The 21,251-nt window shown below is 43.1% G+C and overlaps 1 protein-coding gene across 1 annotated transcript in view; it reads left to right on the top strand.

Moving 5' to 3' along the window:
- The window catches only part of cntnap2a (contactin associated protein 2a), a 464,126-nt gene extending 449,653 nt beyond the window's left edge, over positions 1-14,473 (top strand). Inside the window, exons 22-24 of the mRNA XM_088644173.1 lie at positions 5,561-5,791; positions 7,911-7,985; positions 8,869-14,473. Coding sequence (XP_088500299.1) covers positions 5,561-5,791; positions 7,911-7,985; positions 8,869-9,068 — 506 coding nt within the window. The 3' untranslated portion in view covers positions 9,069-14,473. The remainder of the gene's footprint in view (positions 1-5,560; positions 5,792-7,910; positions 7,986-8,868) is intronic.
- Positions 14,474-21,251: the final 6,778 nt, after the last annotated feature.

Raw genomic sequence — 21,251 nt, 5'->3', positions numbered from 1 at the left:
GTGGAGAAATACAGCAAAATCGGGGAGAGAAAAGGCAACATTCCCGTAATTATGAAAATAGCCGGCAGGGGAAATTAAATACAGTGGTTGTGGTCGGTATGTGGGCTTGTGAAGCTGCAACTCACAAGTGTGCCGGTTCTTGTTATTGGTATTAAATTGCTTCAGAAGGGACTGTTAGGGTTTTGTTGCCATCCACAACAAGCTCCTATTAGTTTCCATGGGAACACCTTTGATCTCTCATTTTGCTTCCCTTTGCCTGCCCTCCACGCACACGCACACACACACACACACACACACACACACACACACACACCACCCCTCACCTCCATGTCATCTCCAGTGATCTGTTTGACTGGGGGGCCATTGCTTACCATAGAGGTGGTCAATTATTCAGGAGAAATAATGTGGAACCTGTGGATAACAGACAGCACGGAGGAAGGGGAGAGGTGAGGGGACGGCGACTGCATTTCACGAGCCGCCGTTTCAACTTGAGAAGAAAGACGCCGTCTTGGGAATTGCTGGGATGAAATATCTTTTGTTCGCCATCCTTCTTGTGGCAGCAGCCCCCGAAACCTACGGGAATGCTGTCCAATATTCCCATCCAGCCCGGCGGAGGGGAAAGAGCAGCTTTCTATAAGGCCGTCGTCTCTGCGTTATTGAGATTCCGGACTTCCGTGTTGTAGGAGATTTGCCCCTTGTGTCCGTGGGGGTTAGGAACCCCCCCTCCCCCCCGAAACACAAGCAATCTGGTTTCATGATGGTGACCAATGTGCTTGCAGCAGGTTAGACCTTCAGAACTCATCTTCGTCTTCAAGTGATTGTTTTGCTTTGAGGTTTAATAGTATGAGTATGAAGTAATGCCTTAACCTTATTCTGTGTGCAAAAATCTTGCTGAGTAGAAATGTGTGTGACTCTGCGGCAGCTGACTTCAGTTTCTAAGGGGATATTTTAGCATTTAGGACGTCCTGAAGCAATTTATATTCCTTACTGCACTGACCGGAGGCAAAACAGCACCCTTTCTCCATCCCATCCTTGAAACACAGTTTTCTGGGTTTCAGTCAGTCCCATCCTGAAGATCCTGAAGTACAAACCAGTAATGAACATCTCATTTCATATGAACTTTGGATTTAGTCTTAAAAATTAAAATCCTATTTCAGAATGTATTTCAAAATTTTGGACCTGCATTCTTATGCAGATGACATATCCTCTAGCAGTTTCAATTTTAATTGAGAAACAAGGTAGCGATTTATTCCACGGGTGCAATAAACCTGAATGAATGAATGTTCAGCATCTTCCAACTGGTTTACCAACGGTATTGCGAACTGTATAGTTTATAGTTTACTGTATCAGTGTACCTTCATGCAAAACTGACAACATACATTATGCTAAATGGCTTTGTAAAATCCGCCATTGGGCAATCATATCTCAAACATCGAAAGAAGAATTTAATAATGTGTTTAGTTGTGGGATACAATTTTTTAAAATATTTTTTATCCCTCCCATGCCAAGCAGAAACCTTATTTTTAACAATTCAGAGCATTACCAGGATGATTTAAATAGGATTTTAGGTAACAATTCTTTGCTCTTTAGTTCTTTGCTTTTAAAAAGTGATTTACTTTTAGAAGTAGTCCCATTTTATTCCGCTGGGGTATATGGGGCAGCCATTCTTCACAGCAGAACAGGTGGACAGGTAACCAGGTCAGCAATAGAATTAAAAGGGGAACTTTAGGTAGGCCGGATTGTGGAGGCTCAGAGTGGAATTTAGTCAGGACATTGGGGTCAACACCCCCAGTCTAATGGACAGTGCCATGTGTTCTTTAATGACCAAGTAGTCACAGTCTTGGTTTTAATTTCTCTTCTGAAAGACTTCACATCCAACAGCACAGTATGTCAGGCACAAAGATCCAACACAGAAACTCTTCTCACGTATAAATTACTTTCGGGTTATAATATGACTCAAAACATTATCAAGGGCTCTTTTTAATTTTAAGCCGACTGTAATGGTTAATAAACCCTCTCATATCGGTGGATATGACAACAGTTTCCGTTGTTAAAAACTGCAGATGAGGGTTGTATTCCTGCTGTTGCTCAGACCGGAGTGAGATAGGACGCAGACCCAGTGAGCTCATCATTCTGTACCTGCTGAAGAAGAAGAAGAAATAAATCACCTTCCTAGGTGCACTTTGTCTTGAGCCACAGCTGAAATAGCTACTGTATAACTGCCTAGGGTGAAAAAACTCAATTTAATCATTTTCAGAAGAAACAGTGAGACTTATCTTCTGATGAATAGCTCTGCAAAAGCTGCTATCAGAGGAGGTTTTAGAAGTCTTTCTGCAACATGTTCCCATGGGAAAAAACTAGACGTAAAAAAAGCTGCTTAAATTTAGGTTGTTGCCTGTGTTGTGTTCTGTAATTGTTACACCCCTTGTTAGTCTGGTTTATTAGTTTTGGAGGAATATTCTCCAGTTTATGGATCGCAACTTAGAAATCTGAGCACTAGTCAGACGTTGTCTCTGCAAAGCTGGTAGCATTCTGCTGAAACAACCAAACATGCTGGAAGATCAGATTCCTCCTGGAGTAACCTTTCCATCAGATCAAAGGCGCTGGCTTCAGATGAGGGCTTAAGATGTTGCATGCTTGGCTGCTTAAGATGAAGACGATAATACGTCACTGATCTCTCAGAAAACAGCCTGTGTGAGGATATGAAAGGGGTATGATGTCTTGTGTGGTGAGTTTTTTTCCATTTTTCACCTTCCAGCCTCTTTGTTTGAATGATACCAGAGTCACCTTGATCCTTGCATTCTTACATTTTATTTGGTGTTTTCATGCTTACAATTAGAAGCCACTATCTTTCGGATGAATTTGATCGGATCCAGCAGTAACAGGAGGCTCAGATGCGCATCTCAGTGTGACTTCAGGGCACAGTAATGGCTTAGCTCTTTGACACTGAAAAGATATAAAAGGCTTAAAATCTGGCGGCTGAAACAAAAACAGCTATCGATGCCAAGACCAAGGACAGAGATTGCTCCTGGCTTGAACAGACGTTTCCTAGGGTTTCGGATGGATTTTAATTTGAAGCCCAGTCTCAGCTTCCTCTGCTGCTACATGTCAGATGTGATTATTTTTTAAAAAGCTGCTGCTGTGTGTATTCCATCACTTCCAGGTGCCCAAAGCTGACTAAGGAGGAATTTGATTGTGTTGGGCTTGTGGGTTTTTGGCAGAGAAAAACTGATTATTTCATTGCACGTCGTGGAAGAAGTGAGGGGATCATTTTTAACTGGGAGCTGCAGATCCATCTGAAACTGCTGGCTTGCGTTATCTTTGCATTTTCAGCTGTGCCTTTTAGGGACGACACTCAAGTTATAATCTACGACACCTCATTCAGAGTCCTCCACTGAATTTTGTAAATGGTTAATATGAGATGCGTCCTGAACACATTTCTTATCTCTTCTGTTTCGTCTATATTCTCAGGACACCCCTCTTATCTCCTAGAATAAGGAATACAAAGAGACACCAGTGAGGGTTCGTACTTCAATTCCTTTTGGACCCACTACGCACTAAAACAGAAAGAAAAAAAGAAAACAGAAAAACCCATCCTAGTCTGCACTGGTATTTGCTGTCCCGTGAGGCACTCAGTCATTATTACTGCATATTGATCATAATATAATATGATCAATATTTAACAGCATGTTTTCTTGCCGAAATAACCCCTTACCTTCCTTCTGAAGTGATTGATTGTAGCCTGCAGCAGTAGCACAGGAAGCACACTTACAGTATGAAGCCTTGAGTGTCATCAATTGCCGTGGAGCCTGGCCAGAAGTGTTACAATTATTCAGTTATTCAGCTAATTAACTAATTAGACCAATTATGTAAGTGAGGTTGTGAGTGGAACAGAATCTAGGAGACATCAGGCCCCTCCAGGATTTAGTGTGTTTAGTCTGTGACAGCTGCACGTTTTGGGGTTTTGCTCCACAGAGTGTGGACTTAAAAGTGAAGTGTAAACTGTAAAGTGCCCCTCTCCAGACATGAAGGAAGGGCCAGATTAAAAACCAAAGCTTCCATGTGTCCGAAGCCTATGAACAGGCTGTTCTGTGCATGAATCACAAAGCCCTTGGGAAACGCATTACAACTCCACCCCAATTCTCTGCTTGTCAGTAGAATAAATACTTCCGATATTTTCATGTAGGGAGTCTGCTTATACAACTGCAGCGTGAAGGTGCATTGAAAAGCACTGATAAAATAAGGTCCATGGTAATAATCTCTAATTGCTGAGTGCTGGAAAATGCAGAATAAACCTTCCATGCAAATTTGATGTTCCACGCTGTGTGCAGGTGCCAATATCACTTTCCCTTCATACCCCTTTATTTAAACGAATTATACATTATATGCTCTATGAATATCTACGGCATATTTCATATTGTCTTTACACTGGGGCATGGAGCTTTGACAACCCACAGGCTGCAAAAGAATAGGTAGTGGATAATTCCAGGTTGGAAGGAAGCAGGTAGAAAACATTTCGGCAGCAGAGCCTTCCTCACACCTGAATTACTCCCTACTTCTTTCACTTAGATGCCACCTTGTGGCCTGAGCTGGTCAGATCTCAGAAGCTAAGCAAGGCTGAGTCAGGTCAGCACTGGGATAAGAGATAGCCAAGGCATAACAGGTGGCTGCTATCAGTGCAGTCAGTGGACCTGTAGGGGGCGATCTTCCTTATAGACTAGAAGCTTCAGACAGGTCCCCCAGGATGCTGTCTAGGAGGCAAGCTTCTTCAGAAACACCGAAGCAAGATCCCGACTGCTGTTTGTAGGAAGTGGTGTTAACCCTGGCTTGCTCAGTCTGGCATCCCCAACGTTTTCTCCTAATTAAACTGGTGCAGTGAAGCAGTAGTGTGTCACCCAGGTGGGACCAGTACTGGTCCTGTATTCACAGCGGGAGACCAGTGTCACCAGTACTGATTCTGTATTCACAGTGGGAGACCAGTGTCACCAGTACTAATTCTGTATTCACAGGGGGAGACCAGTATTACCAGTACTGATTCTGTATTCACAGCGGGAGACCAGTGTCACCAGTACTGATTCTGTATTCACAGCGGGAGACAAGTGTCACCAGTACTGATTCTGTATTCACAGCGGGAGACCAGTATTACCAGTACTGATTCTGTATTCACAGCGGGAGACCAGTGTCACCAGTACTGATTCTGTATTCACAGCGGGAGACCAGTGTCACCAGTACTAATTCTGTATTCACAGGGGGAGACCAGTATTACCAGTACTGATTCTGTATTCCCAGCGGGAGACCAGTGTCACCAGTACTGATTCTGTATTCACAGCGGGAGACCAGTATTACTGGTACTGATTCTGTATTCACAGCGGGAGACCAGTGTCACCAGTACTGATTCTGTATTCACAGCGGGAGACCAGTATTACCGGTACTGATTCTGTATTCACAGCGGGAGACCAGTGTCACGAGTACTGATTCTGTATTCACACCAGTACTGATTCGGTATTCACAGTGGGAGACCAGTGTACTGATTCTACCCACCTTTGCTTTGGGCTTTCAGAGACGGGCCAGATCGACCCGGTCCTGATTGAGAAGTACAACACTCCGGGGTTTGTGGGCTGCCTGTCCCGGGTGCAGTTCAACCGCGTCGCTCCCCTCAAAGCTGCGCTGAGGTCCCGCGGCAGCCTGCCGGTGTCGGTTCAAGGAAAGCTGGTGGAGTCCAACTGTGGGGCCTCCCCTCTCACCATCCCTCCAATGTCTGCCGCCACCGACCCCTGGCACCTGGACTCGGGTAAGACGCCGCGGTCGCTCTCCCTGACGGGGGCTCCCACATGGCCTCATCGCTCTCGCTGCTCCAGTCAGTCAGTCGATCAACAATCAATCAATCCACCAATCAACCGATCAATCAGTCAGCTTTATTCTTTCGTAACACTTTTCAAAACAGAGCACTCTCAGGGCATTTTACATAAACTGCGCAGGAAAAGCCAGTTCCAGTACTCTCACCCGAAGGAGACGCACTGCCAAGCAGTTGCGAGGGACCCCTTGGATCCAAGCAGCATAAAATTCCAACCAGGAACTTGAGAAAATTGAAATTTTCCAACACTTTTCCAGTGTGAAACACTGCCTCTTGTAAAACTTTCAGGTTTGGAGGCAGTGTCCCTGGGCAGTAATCACTCTAAGTGAGGCTTAGCGGGTGGGTGTAAATTAAATGGCAGTTTTCCCTTTTCCTGTGTCCTGAGAGCTGAGAGTTCTCTTCCCCTCTATAAGAAGACAAATTAGTATTAGTATTAGTATTAGTATTAGTATTAGCATTATGTGCTGTCATAAGGTCCACTGCGTGTGTTTGGTGACAGAACAGAAGTGGTTATGAGAAAGCAAAGGGGGATACTGGTCTGTGACTCCAGTACATGAATATCTAGCTGCCTGCACATGATTCTATACGACTCCAGTAGTTCAAACACACATGTTGCGGTATTTTCTTCAACACCTGTCTTGCCCCAGCACTTCCATGAAATAAAGACCTGGCTGAAGCGGTCCTGAAGAGGTCATTGCAGGAGTGTCCCATAAAGCAGTCATGGAAAACTTTATTTGCTAATGGTCTGATCCAGGCCAGGTTTTTTTTTCGTTCACTAGTTTTCCGAGCAAATGCAATAAAGAAATATGTCCTCTTCATTTTTAATGGGCATGTTACATAGTAAAAACACGACTGCTCTGAGAGAACAGAGACTCCAGTAAACGTGAAAATTGATTAGTGTTGTTCCCAGGGGGTGATAGCTATTAAAGCTCAGGTGAAGGAGATGATTGATCATCTTGAGTATTTCTCTGACAGCGTGCACTTCAAGGTATCGATTGTGCACTGAGGGCTTAGCCAGGAGGTGTCTTGTCAGTCTGCGGAATGACTGACACTGCGGCTGCGGATTGATTTCAATGCCAGAGAGACTTTCAGTTCTTACAGAAAAAGCTTCATCAAGCCTCTAAAGTGGCACTTTTTTAAAATCAAGGTGGTTTAACATATTGACACACCCTGCGAGGAACAGAATTCCAAACATGAACCACAGTCGCCCTGAAACAGTGGACTGTAGAGTCACTGAACATCAGCCCATGACTTGACTGATGGCATCTTGGAAACTGGATAAGTTTAGTCTGTGTCCAGCCTCTCACACTCCTATGAACACCAGACACCAGCGAGATGAAAGAGCGCAGACGTCACCCCATGTGTAAACGTACAGTATTGATTAAAGCTGCAATAGACAGACCGTAAGTGTCCGATTTCAAATTAAATAGGGGGAGCTAGCATGCTGAAATCTAAGCTTTCTTTTTTTAAAAAAAAAGTCAATGAAGGTGCTGTAGAGAAAACGCACGACTTGCCTTCGGGGAAGAGCGTGTCGGCAGGGCCGTGCGAGTCGCCCAGAGAATTACTCTTACCCAGGTCACTTCTTCCACTCCCACTCCAGACATCTGCCAGGCGCTCGGAAGCCGTGCTGTCAGCTCGTGCTGCTCATTTCCCCCTCCTCTACTTCGCCGTTCACTTTGTTTTTCTGTCTGAGACGGGTCTATTGCCAAGGGAGGGCTTTTGGGTTTCTTCCTGGGCACCGTGACTCCCTGTTCCTGCCGCTCGTGTGCATCTGTGTCCACCTCCTTCAGCCCAGACTCTGTCTTTCAGTATTACACTTTCTCATCGGGGTTCAAGCTTCCCCATCTAGTTCTCCTAGAGCTCTGATTAAGAAGAACTCCAGTGTATTCGTTCGGTAGCATCATCAGTGATGTCGGCTTGGAAACCTGGTAACAACACAAATCCATTGAGAAAAATTACAACTGTGGTCAATCGAGTTAGTTACACCTCTTCTTGTTCATAGCCTGTGCTCTCTTCCCTCTGCAGACTCAGCCATAACATTCTTTTAATCTTGCAGCCAGCGCCGATTTTCCTTTTAATGAAGAAAGGGTGATACCAGATGGAGTCAACAGAAACTCTGCCATCATTGGAGGTATGTTGTCTAGCAATCTGGACAAAGCGTTGGAGAGGAATCGTTACATAGCTCTGCTGCTGTATTTGTACCTGCAGCTCAAAAAAATGTATAGAGTCAGTCTGTCACAGGCTTGTGACAAAAATAAGTTACATTTCTAGAGTATCTATTGTATGTTTTAATATTACATATCATATTGTTACAAACTAGCAGTAACCTGGGTGTTATATAAAATGTGAGGCACGTGAGTACTTTTTATTCTGTGGATAAGCTCTGGTGAGAGAGTTATAAACCAGGCTCAACCTTAACAGACAGGACAAACAGATATCCATTAATAATAATTGCAACTCTATATAACTGTTTCACAAAGGTTACGCTAAAGTCCGCTGTTTACAAACAGTGTGTTCCAGAGTCTTATTTCATATAGGCCTAAAAAACAGAAAACAGAATTCTTAATTCTGCTCAGATAATCCCAAAACACATTTGAAACGCCTTAAACACGCCAAACAGACACACAATTTGCATCCTAACGAAAATGGATACTACTCTAGCTTAATCTACCCCCAAAGTGAATGTGATTTGACATTATAGCAGCATTATATACTAGATGTTATCATTAAACGTCAGCTGACGTGATACTGATGATGGAGAATATAACTGCAGTGAAATCGAAAGCACCAGAAGCTCGCCCACGGTTTGCTCTCACAGAGGTTGCAGGACTGCCCAGCTGCCTCGATCCCAGAGTGCACTGGGGGAAGGCCGCGGCTCCGCGTACACAGACGCTGCAGTCGCCACGGCGGCCGGCTGAGAGCGCGGTTCCTTCCCCGCGGCTGGGGCGGTGAGCGCCGCGGTCGGGGCGCGGGGCGCCGCCGTTCCTCAAAGCCAGTCTTGCTGTCCCCCGCAGGGGTCATCGCGGTGGTCATCTTCACCATCCTGTGCACGCTGGTGTTCCTGATCCGCTACATGTTCCGCCACAAGGGCACCTACCACACCAACGAGGCCAAGGGCGCCGAGTCCGCTGACAACGCCGACGCTGCCATCATCGGCCACGACCCCAACTTCACCGAGACCATCGATGAGAGCAAGAAAGAGTGGTTCATCTAGCGGGACAGCAGCAGGGCGGTGTGGGTGGGAGGGGTGGGTGGGGTGGGAGGGTCTATCACAGCGCTGCCAGGGCCAGTTGGGGAAGATCGGGAAGGAGAAAGAGCAACCGTCGGCGACTGAAGACGAACTGCGCATTGTGACTGGCTTGTCTCTTACCGTATTTACGTTGTGTTTGGGAGTTTGAGGAGTCCTTTGAATATTTAAGCACTGAAAATCTGGAGGCTTACCATTCTGGACGTGTTTTTTTTTTTTTTCAAGCTGAGAAAGGAATTGAACCAACAGTGAAACAGAGTCGTCAGCCAATTCCTCAATTGGTCACCTTTTTCTAAAGGGAAAGACAAACCGATTTTTGCATCTTTATGGACTGCCAGCACTTAAGCAAATTTCGTCCTTAAGCTTCCAAACTTAGTATTCCGTACATTCAAGAGAAAAGTGTTTAAAAAAACAATGTATGCCAAATGCCCTGTGTAAATATTTTTATTTAAAACATAATACATGTATAAAATAGAGATTTACTTTACAAAAAATGACATTTAGATTGTATTTTATAGGGTGTTGCAGTCATGACTGAGAGAAGGTCACTGGCATGCTACAGAAATTTGAAAGCGTTCAATGCACCGTTTCTTTCTTTTGGACTCCATACGATTCTGTATTTTCAGCGGCCAAAAACTCAAATTTTTTTGTACCCTCTCTTGTGGAATCATTACTGTTGGGCTCTGAAAGGCGCAGAAGAGCAGTAAGCGCAGCTTTTGGTGTTTGTTTTCTCTCGCTCTCTATCTCGGCGCAATTCGAAGAATTTTACGGCCGGTTATTCTTCCACATGAGAATCTGGGCAGAGGGGGGGAGTCTGTAAACCGCAGAGTGAATTCTCCATGAAACGTTGTCCTGCACCGTACACGTCTACAGAGGAAGTATTGTTGCGAGAACTTGGCTCATTCCAAGGTGCCTCCCAGCCTTTCATTTTGTGTGACTTCTCACTGTACAGATATGAGGGTCTAAGAAGACCTCAGAATAATTCCGTTAGAAGGACACCTTGGAATCAAGAAATACGTGTACTTTTATTTTACAAATTGCATGCAAACAAATGCAATATGAAGATCTACTAGTGCTCACAAGCCACTACAGTCCATTACTCTTCTATCCTTGCCTAATTATAATAACCATTTAGTGAAAGAAATTCAATGTTGAACCTTTTATCTTTTTTTAACAATCTTATTTGATTCTAAAAAAAATATTCCTTTCGACCCGTACTGCTTCAATTGCAGTCTGCTGTCAAGTTACCGGCTTCCTTGGCTTTATTTTAAGTTTTATTCAGGGGTGGCTCTTTCTTGATAGGTTGATAAGAACATTTTGATGTTTTTTTTAGTCTGATAATCACCTGCACTGAATCCCGACTGCGACAGCTTGGCTTTCAGTGCAAACAGGCACTCCGCACATGTCTGGTTGATTAAATGCCGAGTTACATGTAACTCTTAGCTTCCGTTTTAAATTTGACATTGTAAAAAATAAAACACTTGTTCTCCATGCCCTCAAATGCATATGCCTCTATTTTCCCCCAGTTTCCAATAGCTCGCCCATCCGTGCTGCAGACTGTGCTTGTGTGTATGATCACGATCCTAGCTTTCCACCCAAGGGAAACTGCAGGTGGAGAGTAGAGGGGAATAAGGAAACACTGTGGGTTCTGAACTGCTGGCATTACCAGTGACAACAAACTCCTGGTTTGCGTCAGGGCCAGTTTCCCTCTGATGCCTGTAGTATAACGACAACAGATTGGTTTTTGTTTGTAATCCTACATCAGGTGGATCTTGGATATACCAGCTGACCACCAGGAGTGCAACAATCTCCTAGCTTGTGCTTCACCAGAACAATTTCTGTTTCCGTCCTGTGAGCAGGCCATACGTGTCTCCATTGTCACGTGCCTCATGTGTCTCCATGGCAAAATTCAGACCAAGAACGTAACTACGGACAGCACTGGCGCCTACTGTAGCCGAAGCCCTCTTTCAGCCAAGCCCACAGTAGGAATCAACAGGGAAGCAATGATTCCACAACAAGGCGGAGTGTTTGTGCACAAAAGATGAGTGTATTGTGGAAACAAGATTATTCATCTTGTTGGAGAAAGAAAGGGACTGTAGCCCCTTCACAGCAGCCTGTAGGCTCTAACAGGAAAACCCAGAGTTCATTTATTTTAAGAGGAAAATATTTTTTTCTCATCTGCCCACCCTGCGAATGCATACAGTACTTGTTATTGATAACTATAAGTGGTGTTGGAATTTTTAAAAGGCTTTTTCTTCCGTAATATGTTTCTGTTATATGCTAAAAAACACATTCACAGTAACTGCATTTGGGTTCTCCTTTTAATGTCCTGCTGAGAGTGCTACTGAAAATGCTGTGCTCTTTGTTTAATTTTCAGATCTTTCCTGTAGTTGTTCCTTGGATTGTTTGTATTGATATTGGGGTTCTGGACCTGCTGCTGACTGAAGTAATTCCAGTGAAGCAAAAATATGGATGAAACAGAAAGGTGAAAGTCCTGAAAATGGATTGCCTACAACAAGACAGGGGCTTTCTCTGCTTGGTGGAACTCTTGGTTGAGTTTTTAATGTGCATTTATGACAAACTCATCACACAACCGGATCAATGTTGGACCTCCAGCAGTGACCCACACAGAGCAGATAATGGACTGAAGTGCCCTGGTTCTTGACACTTTAGCTCAGTTAAGAATGAGAGGTCTAGACACCTCTGTGATGAGCAGCAAGTCTGATTTCAAGGTCACTTAAAAACTCTGGACACGTCACTCCTGCACCGAGCAGACAGATTATCTGCTTGGGCTGCAGACGGCATTAGTCACACAGTGTCAATTTCCTGATACATTTATCCCTGCCAGAATACATGCTAATTATAACGTATCAGTGTTTCCTTGCTAGTTTACACAGAGGTGGAAAAAAGGAGCAGCATGACCCCAAAATGCAATTTTTTATTTTGATCTCAAATTTTCTCTCTTCATTTTGAAACATCGATTTTAAAGCTCAAATCTGTGCCGTCATTACCATTACTTTTTTTTTAATGCAGATTTACTTCCAATTCCTAGGGAAGACGTTTGTCCTTTCACAAGTACTGGCAGGAAATTATATGACAATGCATTTTAACACATACCAAAATTATTTCTTAAGAAGCCTAAATTCTTTAATTCTGTTAGTCAGACATATAACTAAATCCCTTGTCTTTCACGTCCAAGACAGATGTTCCATCAGCCAGGGCACTTGAGGTCTGTATAAGAATGATGTCATTATAGTTTCCCACTTATTTTAATTTGGATCTGTTGTTTTTAACAGATCTATTGGAGGTATCAATCTTGGGTTTGTCTCCAGAAATAGCAACAAGCCACAAAAAAGAGCAACTAAAGAACTAACAGTTGTGCATTGATATATTTTTATGTGCTGCTTTATTTATGTTTTTCACAAAATACAAAGTATTGTTTTTTAATATTAGGGCTTGTGTTATTAGTTGATCTGAAAATATTGTAACGCAACAGGGTTCAGGTGGGCGCCCTCGCCTGCTGCCTACACAGGTCGGCCCTGCACCATCAGGGGCATGAACCCAGGCCTCCGGCGTCACTCAACAGGGACCCAGCCTGGTGAGCTAAAGAGATCTCTCCCCAGCCCGGTGGCTGTGGTCCTGCTATCACAGGGAAGGGCGGTGATGTCACCGCTCTGGTGAGCCGGCTCTTACACAGTGCCTGTCGGCCGTATGCGTTACAGTATATATACCTGAGAGTCAGTCTTGCAGTTTTATATATTCAGCTAGTTGTTCATACTGGCCTACAATCTAACACAAGTCTGCAGGTGTGCAATAGTTAATGAGTTTTCATATGAAAACTGTAGGAAGAGTATTGCACAGGTTAATTGAAATTCTGTCACTAGTCAGACCTGGGATAATTGTTTTCATTGTTTTTTTTCCCCTAATTATCTAAAATCACACATACTGTAAGGACACAATCAGTACAGCACAGCTGGATTTGTACAGTGGTTATTTAAGACAAATCTGTGTTTGATTTCACAGTGTGTATATATATTTTCTACAGAGAAATTTTGTAAATAATTATAGCCCCATCTGAGTATCATGCATCCTGGGCTAAAGCTGTTTTTGGAAGGGGGCGAGTATAAAGGCATAAGAATTTGCCCTGTGGGATTAATCCGAGATTTGTACAGTCTCACGTTTAAAGTCGCTGGCAGCCGGGGTAGAAAAATATAAAATTGCGGATTTTAGGTCATCATTTTTAATTTGTTAAGCCAATGTCATTTGGCTATTGTGGGCTTGCAAAACACGTTATCTGAGCCAAGAGGGCGTGTGTTGTTTTGGCTTTGGAAAAATGAAGTTTCACTGCGTGCCACTGTCTTGATTAGGATAATAAGGACTTGCTGAATTAGGCAGAACAAAGAGGCATGGTGTTCCCTCTTCAAAATCCATCTGAAGGAATGATTCTCCACATAGTTTTTTAATTCTCATTTCTCCATTGGGCAGAAATTAAAAAACAAAACCCAAGCTATCTGAAGTTTAAGTGGTTCTATCCAGAAAAATAAAAAAATATATATCACAAAGTATAACTATTATGTATGTAAAACTTTCAGCCATCATAGTTTATCCTTAAAAACCTTTTCTTTATATTACTTGAATACAGTTAAGCCAGACAAAGCAAAGTCTGTTAACGTTTTCTGTTGGGCAGGGCGATAGTTCATCACTAAGCCTGATCATCATAACTACAGGTTTATCTGAACGATTTTAAGACAAGAGGACTGTGGTTTGTTGCTTGTGTATCCATGCTCTCCATCCAGTTTTAATGGCAGCATGACCACTATGTGGAATTCTGTACATACTGTATTGTAGACTCTAGTGAAGGTCACATATATACTCTGTAGGAGATATTTTTTAACTTTCCAATAATGGAGACAAGGCAGAATTAAACCCTTTTTTAAAAAAGTGCTACTGAATAAACTAAATAAATCATTTTATTATATTTGAATGGTTCCACTTCTAAGCAGTGATGACAGACAAATCGATTGCAAGCAAATCACGAGCAGTTTATTTATATTTATTAAAAAAACATATCTGGGTAACGAGACTCTTCCTAAGATTTAGAAGAGATGAAAAAGGAAATACATTTTAGGGGAAAAAAGGGCAGAGCTGGTGTTAGTGGCCAGAAATATTTTAATCGTCAGAAGACAGAAGTGAAGATCATTATTGTTGAAACCCAAATCCATCCAAGAGAGTTGTCGTCTCTTTAAGAGATGAGTGGAGTTTGTATTTTTTTTTTATTTATTTAAAGTGCTTACATAATCTGTCAGGCCTTATTTGGAGTATGTAATGTGGTTTGGTATAAAGTAACAACATTAAAAGAGCCTTGCCATAAATTAATTGTGACCTGTGTTGTCTGTTGCATTAAACAATATTACCGCTTTTTATTATTAACTTTGTATAACATGCATAGAAAATGCTGAATTATTGGCATAAAATAAAGTCTCAGTTTTAGCCAAAAGGCAGAAAAGCTGACGTTGATTCCTTTTATTACAATCAAATTAAAAAACATCCCTCTTATTGCGTAAATTTATATGTGGCACTTACTGTATTTATAATAAAACAAACACCATTTAAGAAGAAGGCGGGAGTTAAGAGCATCATGGGTATGAATATTAATCGCTTCTCCGTTCAATCAGAATGCTGCAGGAGACGGAGCTTCAAGCACAAATAGAACAAGAGCAGTGAATGGAGAGTGAATGGTCTCGTTGTGATTGGACGACAGGCTAATTAATATTCATGCCCATGATCCACTGCGCCCGTGCCGCTCTTTGGTATAAACCTAGAAAGAGATGCAAGATAACCCCTGTCACTAATCTATATATATTTATAAAATGCAACATCCGAATACATGCGTCTAGATGTGCAGTGCGAAGGGCGGATGAGATTGTGTCAGTGGGGTGCTCTTGACTTGCTGTGCAGGTGGGCCTCTGGGGGTCGATTATCAGCCTCCTCCCCCTATCTTGAGCACGCTAGCTGGCAGGCTGGCTGGTGCCTGCCCTGCTCTGGGAATTGGGGCTGAGCGGTAGCCGGAGAATTGGGGGGAGGAGGGCACAACAGCCAGCAGGACAGGCAGCCTGCAAACGAGTAGGTGGACACAGAAAAGGCGAGGGAGAGAGAACAGAGGCTGTGAATATTTACAGACCACGAAAGCCAAATGATCAGAATGCGCCCGTCTCTCCGGGTCAGTAGTCTTCCTGCAGTCCCGCTCTGGCACCTTTAAAGAGACGGCTTATTTGATCACGGCGGGGAGGTTGTGGGTTGGTGGTGTTGATCCGGTGTGTGCCATGCGACAGGATCCCTAAGCGCTTCACCCCTGGAGAGCAGCCCACCCGCCCCCCTGGGAGAGACGAGGAACCGCGGCGTCAGCAGCCGAATTCAGGGCCAGGTTAGTCGGCGCAGAAAACATAAGCAGCGCTAGGCAAGAGAAATGGAGATGCCAAAACAGCTCCAGGACAGGAGGACATCAGAGCCCCCACACAGACACAAAATGAGCCAAAGGGATGCTGGGAGGCTTCAGCAAGGACTGCTGGGAAGGAAAGCCCCGCACTGATACACTCGTGGACAGGTGTTTGGCAGGAGTTGAGGTATTGACTTTCTCCCCAACTGCGAACCAGGAGCGCTGTATAAATGGCTGACCCTGCGCTCTGACCCCCAGCTTCTCTCCCTGCCTGTGTGTCTCACGGAGAGCAAGCTGGAGTCTGCGAAAAGACAAATTCCTAATGCAAGAAATTGTATATGGATAATAAAGTGACCTTATCTTATCTGCTGCCGAAACCAAACACATTTCGAAATGTCTGAGATCATTTCATGAATGATGAAGGCTCCAATGACATTCAGAGGCGGTTATTTGCACCCCACTCTGGATGAAAAGGTTAAATCTTAGTCTGTAACTCATAATGATTGGATGATTTGACTTAATATTTGTGATAAGCATAGTGTGTGGAGCTGTAAGTGTGCTAACGACAAACGTCCTTTTGTTTGCCGGATAGCTAATTGGGCTAATGAAATAATACAGCGACACATTTATTTAATACAGTTAACTTAAATCTTTGCACTGCTCATAATTTATCAAAAACTAATTATGACAATCACATAAATACGTAGATGTCGGAGAAATTCCTCTACACTTATGTTGCATTTAAAACCCCTCCGTGAAGAAGAAACTGACACAGGTTAAGCACTTTTTTAATTAGCAGTTTCATCCGTGTCCTCAAAATACTCCAGATACTCATCTCATAATAAAATTCCTCTGGGTCTATCAGCAGGGGCTGAGTCTGCTTTTTCAGATACTTACTGTTCAATACCCAGGACACAGGACTTGAAGAAAATGTCAAAGTGCTGATACAAGATATTTTACTCTATTGATAATGATATTACATTTCTTCAGCCTAGTCTAGAGTCTAGTGTGTTCGGTGGCCACGTGTGATGGAAGAAGACATTTGCTCTCTGGCTTTATTCTGCTCGGCTGGAAATGTGGAAGAAACGTGTAACGTGCTTGCTGGATTCCTCATTGCAGGACAGGGCAAACATCCCAGTTTGGAGATTGTCGACGTCTTAAGAAGTTGTTGAATTAAATTTTGTCTTGTTTGCCCTTCGTTGTGGCTGTAGTTCCGTGTCTTGTCACATCATCGTATTTTTTTGGACAGACCTTTGCAATCACGTTTGCAGTTTATTCCCTCCTTGTGTCATTCAACTTGTCCCTGAGCAAAACTGTTACCAAAACAGACTTGCAGTTGTCAAGAGTCTTTAAAACGTGGAGAATACAGCGGCATGTGTCTGATTACTGTAACGTCTTGACAATACGATTTTTATTTGTGTGCTTAAAGAATTCTTTGAAACATTTACTCTTCCGAGCAGAAAATGTATGCAGGATACCCTTCATGCCTAGAGGAATCCCTCTGGGAATAAGCTAGGCATCATTGGAGATGTGAAGGGAAAAACATTTTTAAAAATTATTACAGGTCAATAAATTTGTAACGGTAGATTTAGGATCTGGAAATGCGCGGTATAAATGCCAAAGAGCGCTAGAAATTCGGAAATGCTACTGGTTTGACTAAGAATATTTAGTATTTTAATGCGGCTTTGCTGCAACCTTCAAACTTCATTTTTCTTTTTATTCTAAAAGAAATTCAGTAATATAGCTTTGTGAAAGGGTATCCAGAGTGGCCAATGTTTATATACAGTAGATATAAAAACCTGCCGTGGGGTATGCTTCTCATATTAGACGTCTGCTTGTGTAATTTTGAAAAACAGGGTTAACTGAGCAATAAGACAAATCGCTAACGAGCTAAGTGAGGCGTATCACCTCAATCATTAATTTTATCATCTGTTTCGTGTGTTGCAACATTTTAATTTATAAAAGAACACACAACCAAAATACATTAATGTACACCGAGCTACATCTGGTGTCCAATGACAGTGGTATGTGTAACATACAGGGTCCAGGGGGAGTGCAGAACTACATTTATCTGAATTGGAAACTGCAGTAGCCATTCAAGGTTGTTGCCATTTCTCATCGAGGGTGGGTCGCTGTTGTAACACAGCAGACACCGCTGGTGAGCCGCTGAAGTGATTCCTTCGGTCATAACTTAGCGCGCAAAGCCACCTTGTGGCAAAGTTTGCGCAGCATGCAGATCCAGAGGAATTGTGCGCAGAAATTGAGGTCATCGACCACCGGGCTCCAGAATAATTCGTCCGTCGTGCCGGTGATAGGATTTTAAGGAAAGATAAATGGCTTTTGATTATGGAGTTGTTTCTTTAACCAGCTCCACAAAATAATAAAATAACTTGTTAAAAAATGCAGATCCGCGATCGGCATTGACATGGTTCATTAGTTCGGCGCCAATCGCACGTCCTGCTCCACGGTCAGAGGCTAGCACCAGTGTAAAATGCTTGTGACCTTTACTGTGTTGGGGCAAGACCGTGGAGATCTCATAACCGAGCAATTGGGGCACCACAGACAATTACTGACAATTATATTGATCATGTGGTCGACGCTGCGCTTGCCAAACTCCTCGCACCGTGGCCACTTGCCAGCTACGTCGTCCGAGACTAGTCGGCATGGATAAAATAAAAAAGGATAGAACGGAAACTCTGGATAAGGACATATTTCAGAATATCTGTGTGACCGGGAGGATTACAAACTCCACGGCGAGCGTGCGTGAAATGCCACCCATAACATACGTTGTGCCAAAATTCATGTTCTTAATACTACCTCACCCTAGGGTTATAAATGCTTTTGACACTATTTTATCGGGAGGAAGCACTTGAATTCTAGCATATATCCGTTTTTCCTCAGAAGTGATGTCTGTTTTTGTTGTTTGTTGCCTTTTGTCTGCTTGCGAACGGGGCTTCAAGGTGTAAAAGGGCGGTGTTAGAGTGACGTCATTCCCTGAGGCTCTCGAAGAGGCCAGCCTCTTTGGAGTAGAGTGTGTGACACGCGTCCAGATCGTGCGAGTCAGGGTGTTCAGATATACCCCGGAGGACGGCCGGTGCCCAGGGGTTTAAAACAGTTAACTGTGATTATGGCCTTCTTTGGGGGTGCGCTCACAGACAAGAGGCATGTGTATCTAGTCCATTGTTTTGAAAATAAAATCGTGAATGTGGAAAACAGATGATTTAACTGAGGCTTTTGTTAAATATCAGTGCACAAATCAACACATTCCTGTGATCTCAAGATCGATCAAGCAAAGTTAAAACTTAATTTTAACATAAATTAAACTTCACAGTAAATTAAGTTTTAGACCACCAGGTGGAGACAATACGCTTCAGTCTGAAACCTTCCCCTTCTTTGTTTTTAAACGGACGCATGATTTCGTAAATAATTACTTTATTACACCATGACCTGATACCACTGAAAATATAGCAATTAAAATTCATGTTTAAACAAATAAATTGCTGCTCTGTAAGTATTAAGACCTTGTATTAAGGTTGATATACTGCATTTTCATGTCCAGATGCCTGATTAAGGAGATAATAAAAACGGAAAAAGCAGTTTTAAAAATAGTCAAAACTGTAAAGCTCATTCTAGATTTACAAAATGAGCTTATGGCCGTGTTGTGGACACAGAAAATACACTTTAAGCTGCTTGATAATATTAATAAAAACGTGTGGAAATACAAGTAATTAAAAGGACTAACACCGACCTTCCTTTTAGCGTCAGCACTGTGTTGCTTGTAGTGTGATGGAAAAAAATCCAGATCCTAATCCTGTGAAGGATTTTGTTTGTGGAGCTACTGTATCAGTGAAAAGGTCGGTCTTAAATTTCTAGCACGATGACAAGGGCCTGAAAGAATAATGTGCTCTATAGTACAACAGCACCGAAGCACGAAGGAGTACACAAGGTGGGCACTACTAGAGAATGGGTCTATAGTGTGATGCTGAGATATAATCTTGGCTCAAAAAATCTACAGACATGTTGAGCCCTCAAAATTACAACCCCCCTCGTCAGAGCTATAACTGATGCAGCATAATTAGAGGTGACCTTTGTGCTCAGACTTAAAGTGGTGCCCAAACTGAACATGTTATTTGGGTGAGAATGACTTTTATATCACTGCAGATCAGGGATATTTTTGGAAAGGAACACGGCACTTGTTAGTCCTAATTACTGTATATGCAGCCCAGGTTCCAGATGTTTCAGCAGATAGTAATGAATTTCCACATCTGGTGAAAGGTAGAGAAGAGGTTTTTAAAAAGCTGACTCAGTCCGGTATGATTGTGAAAGCTGAACAAGGGTGTGTTTGGGCAGTGCTGGGACGGGAGACCACTAAGGAAAACCAAGTTGCTGTTGCGAGTAGTGTTGGTGGACCAGACCAGCAGACCAGTGGTGCTGGTGGAGTTTCCCAAATGACATCCTGAAGGAAAAAAAAAAGTATCCAATAGTGTCTCATCCATAAAAAAAACATTACAGGACATGTACAACTGCGAACATTTCCCAGCTCCAGGGAGTGATGTCTGTTATTTTTAAGTAACATTATATTTCATCTCTTTTCTACCTCGATTATATATTCAATAGTTCTAGCCGACATACACTGGCTGGCCAGCAGCAGGATCACCACACGGCACGGCAGAGCTCCAGTCATGGGAGTCTGGAATCCACATCACTACTGGACTCATCGCTCATCGTTCACTATTCTTAGGATCCAACCCCTCCCACACACTCCACACACACACTCCAGCGTGTTTAGATGTTGAACAGGTATTATTCGGTGTAAGAATAATACCTGTGCGCCTGCACAGACTAATTTGAAACCGTTTGATTCCTGCTTGCATGTGCTTGAGCTCATTGGCAAGACATTTTATCCAGTTTCTAAAACCATTTGTCCAGCAATGGAAGCAATTATGCCTGCATTGTGAAGGCCAAACATTTGCAGAGACATAATTTGATCTAAACTCAAAATGTGGATCGAATAGATCGTTCTTCTCATCCATGTTTAGGAGGCAGAAGGGAGAAAACAGCACTTTGTAATGATAGCGACTGAGCCAAGGAAATTGAAGTGCCACTCAAGCAACAGCCCATGTATATTTGTTGTCTGCCAGCAGCTGAATGCACATCAACTCAGCTGAAATGCAGAGAGATCCTGACGATCGGAAGCAAAGCCAAACCTTTCCACACTCATCAGCTGCACGTTGCAAACTAGCCGAACCTGGTGGCAGGTTTCTTCTGCGTGGAAGACTGAGACTCTCCCTTACGGAAATCAGCCATCACATTCTGGGATTATAATTGCATTTACTAATTGCTTTATTTGTATTCACATGTTTTTTTTTTAATTCTATTCACAAATCTTAACTAAGACCTGTTATGAAAGTTTATTGGTGAGTTGAAAAGTCTGACTAGACAGACATACAAGTAATTAATTAAAAACATTTGGTTGACATCAACAGACTTTTCTGTATGAATTAGAGATCATCTTATTGGCCATATACAATTTCTTGCATTAGGAATTCGTCTTTTCGCAGACCCCAGCTTGCTCTCCATGAGACACACAGACAGGGAGAGAAGTTGGGGGTCAGAGCGCAGGGTCAGCCATTTATACAGCGCTCCTGGAGCAGTTGGGGTGAAGGGCCTTGCTCAGGGGCCCAAAGGAGGAGGATTCCTCTCCCAGCCACAGG

This window comes from Lepisosteus platostomus, chromosome 8 (assembly GCF_059453375.1).
Source record: "Lepisosteus platostomus isolate fLepPlt1 chromosome 8, fLepPlt1.hap1, whole genome shotgun sequence".
NCBI classification, from domain to species: domain Eukaryota; kingdom Metazoa; phylum Chordata; class Actinopteri; order Semionotiformes; family Lepisosteidae; genus Lepisosteus; species Lepisosteus platostomus.
The sequence above is the reverse complement of the archived record's forward strand: the minus strand, read 5'-3'. Positions and strand labels throughout refer to the sequence as shown.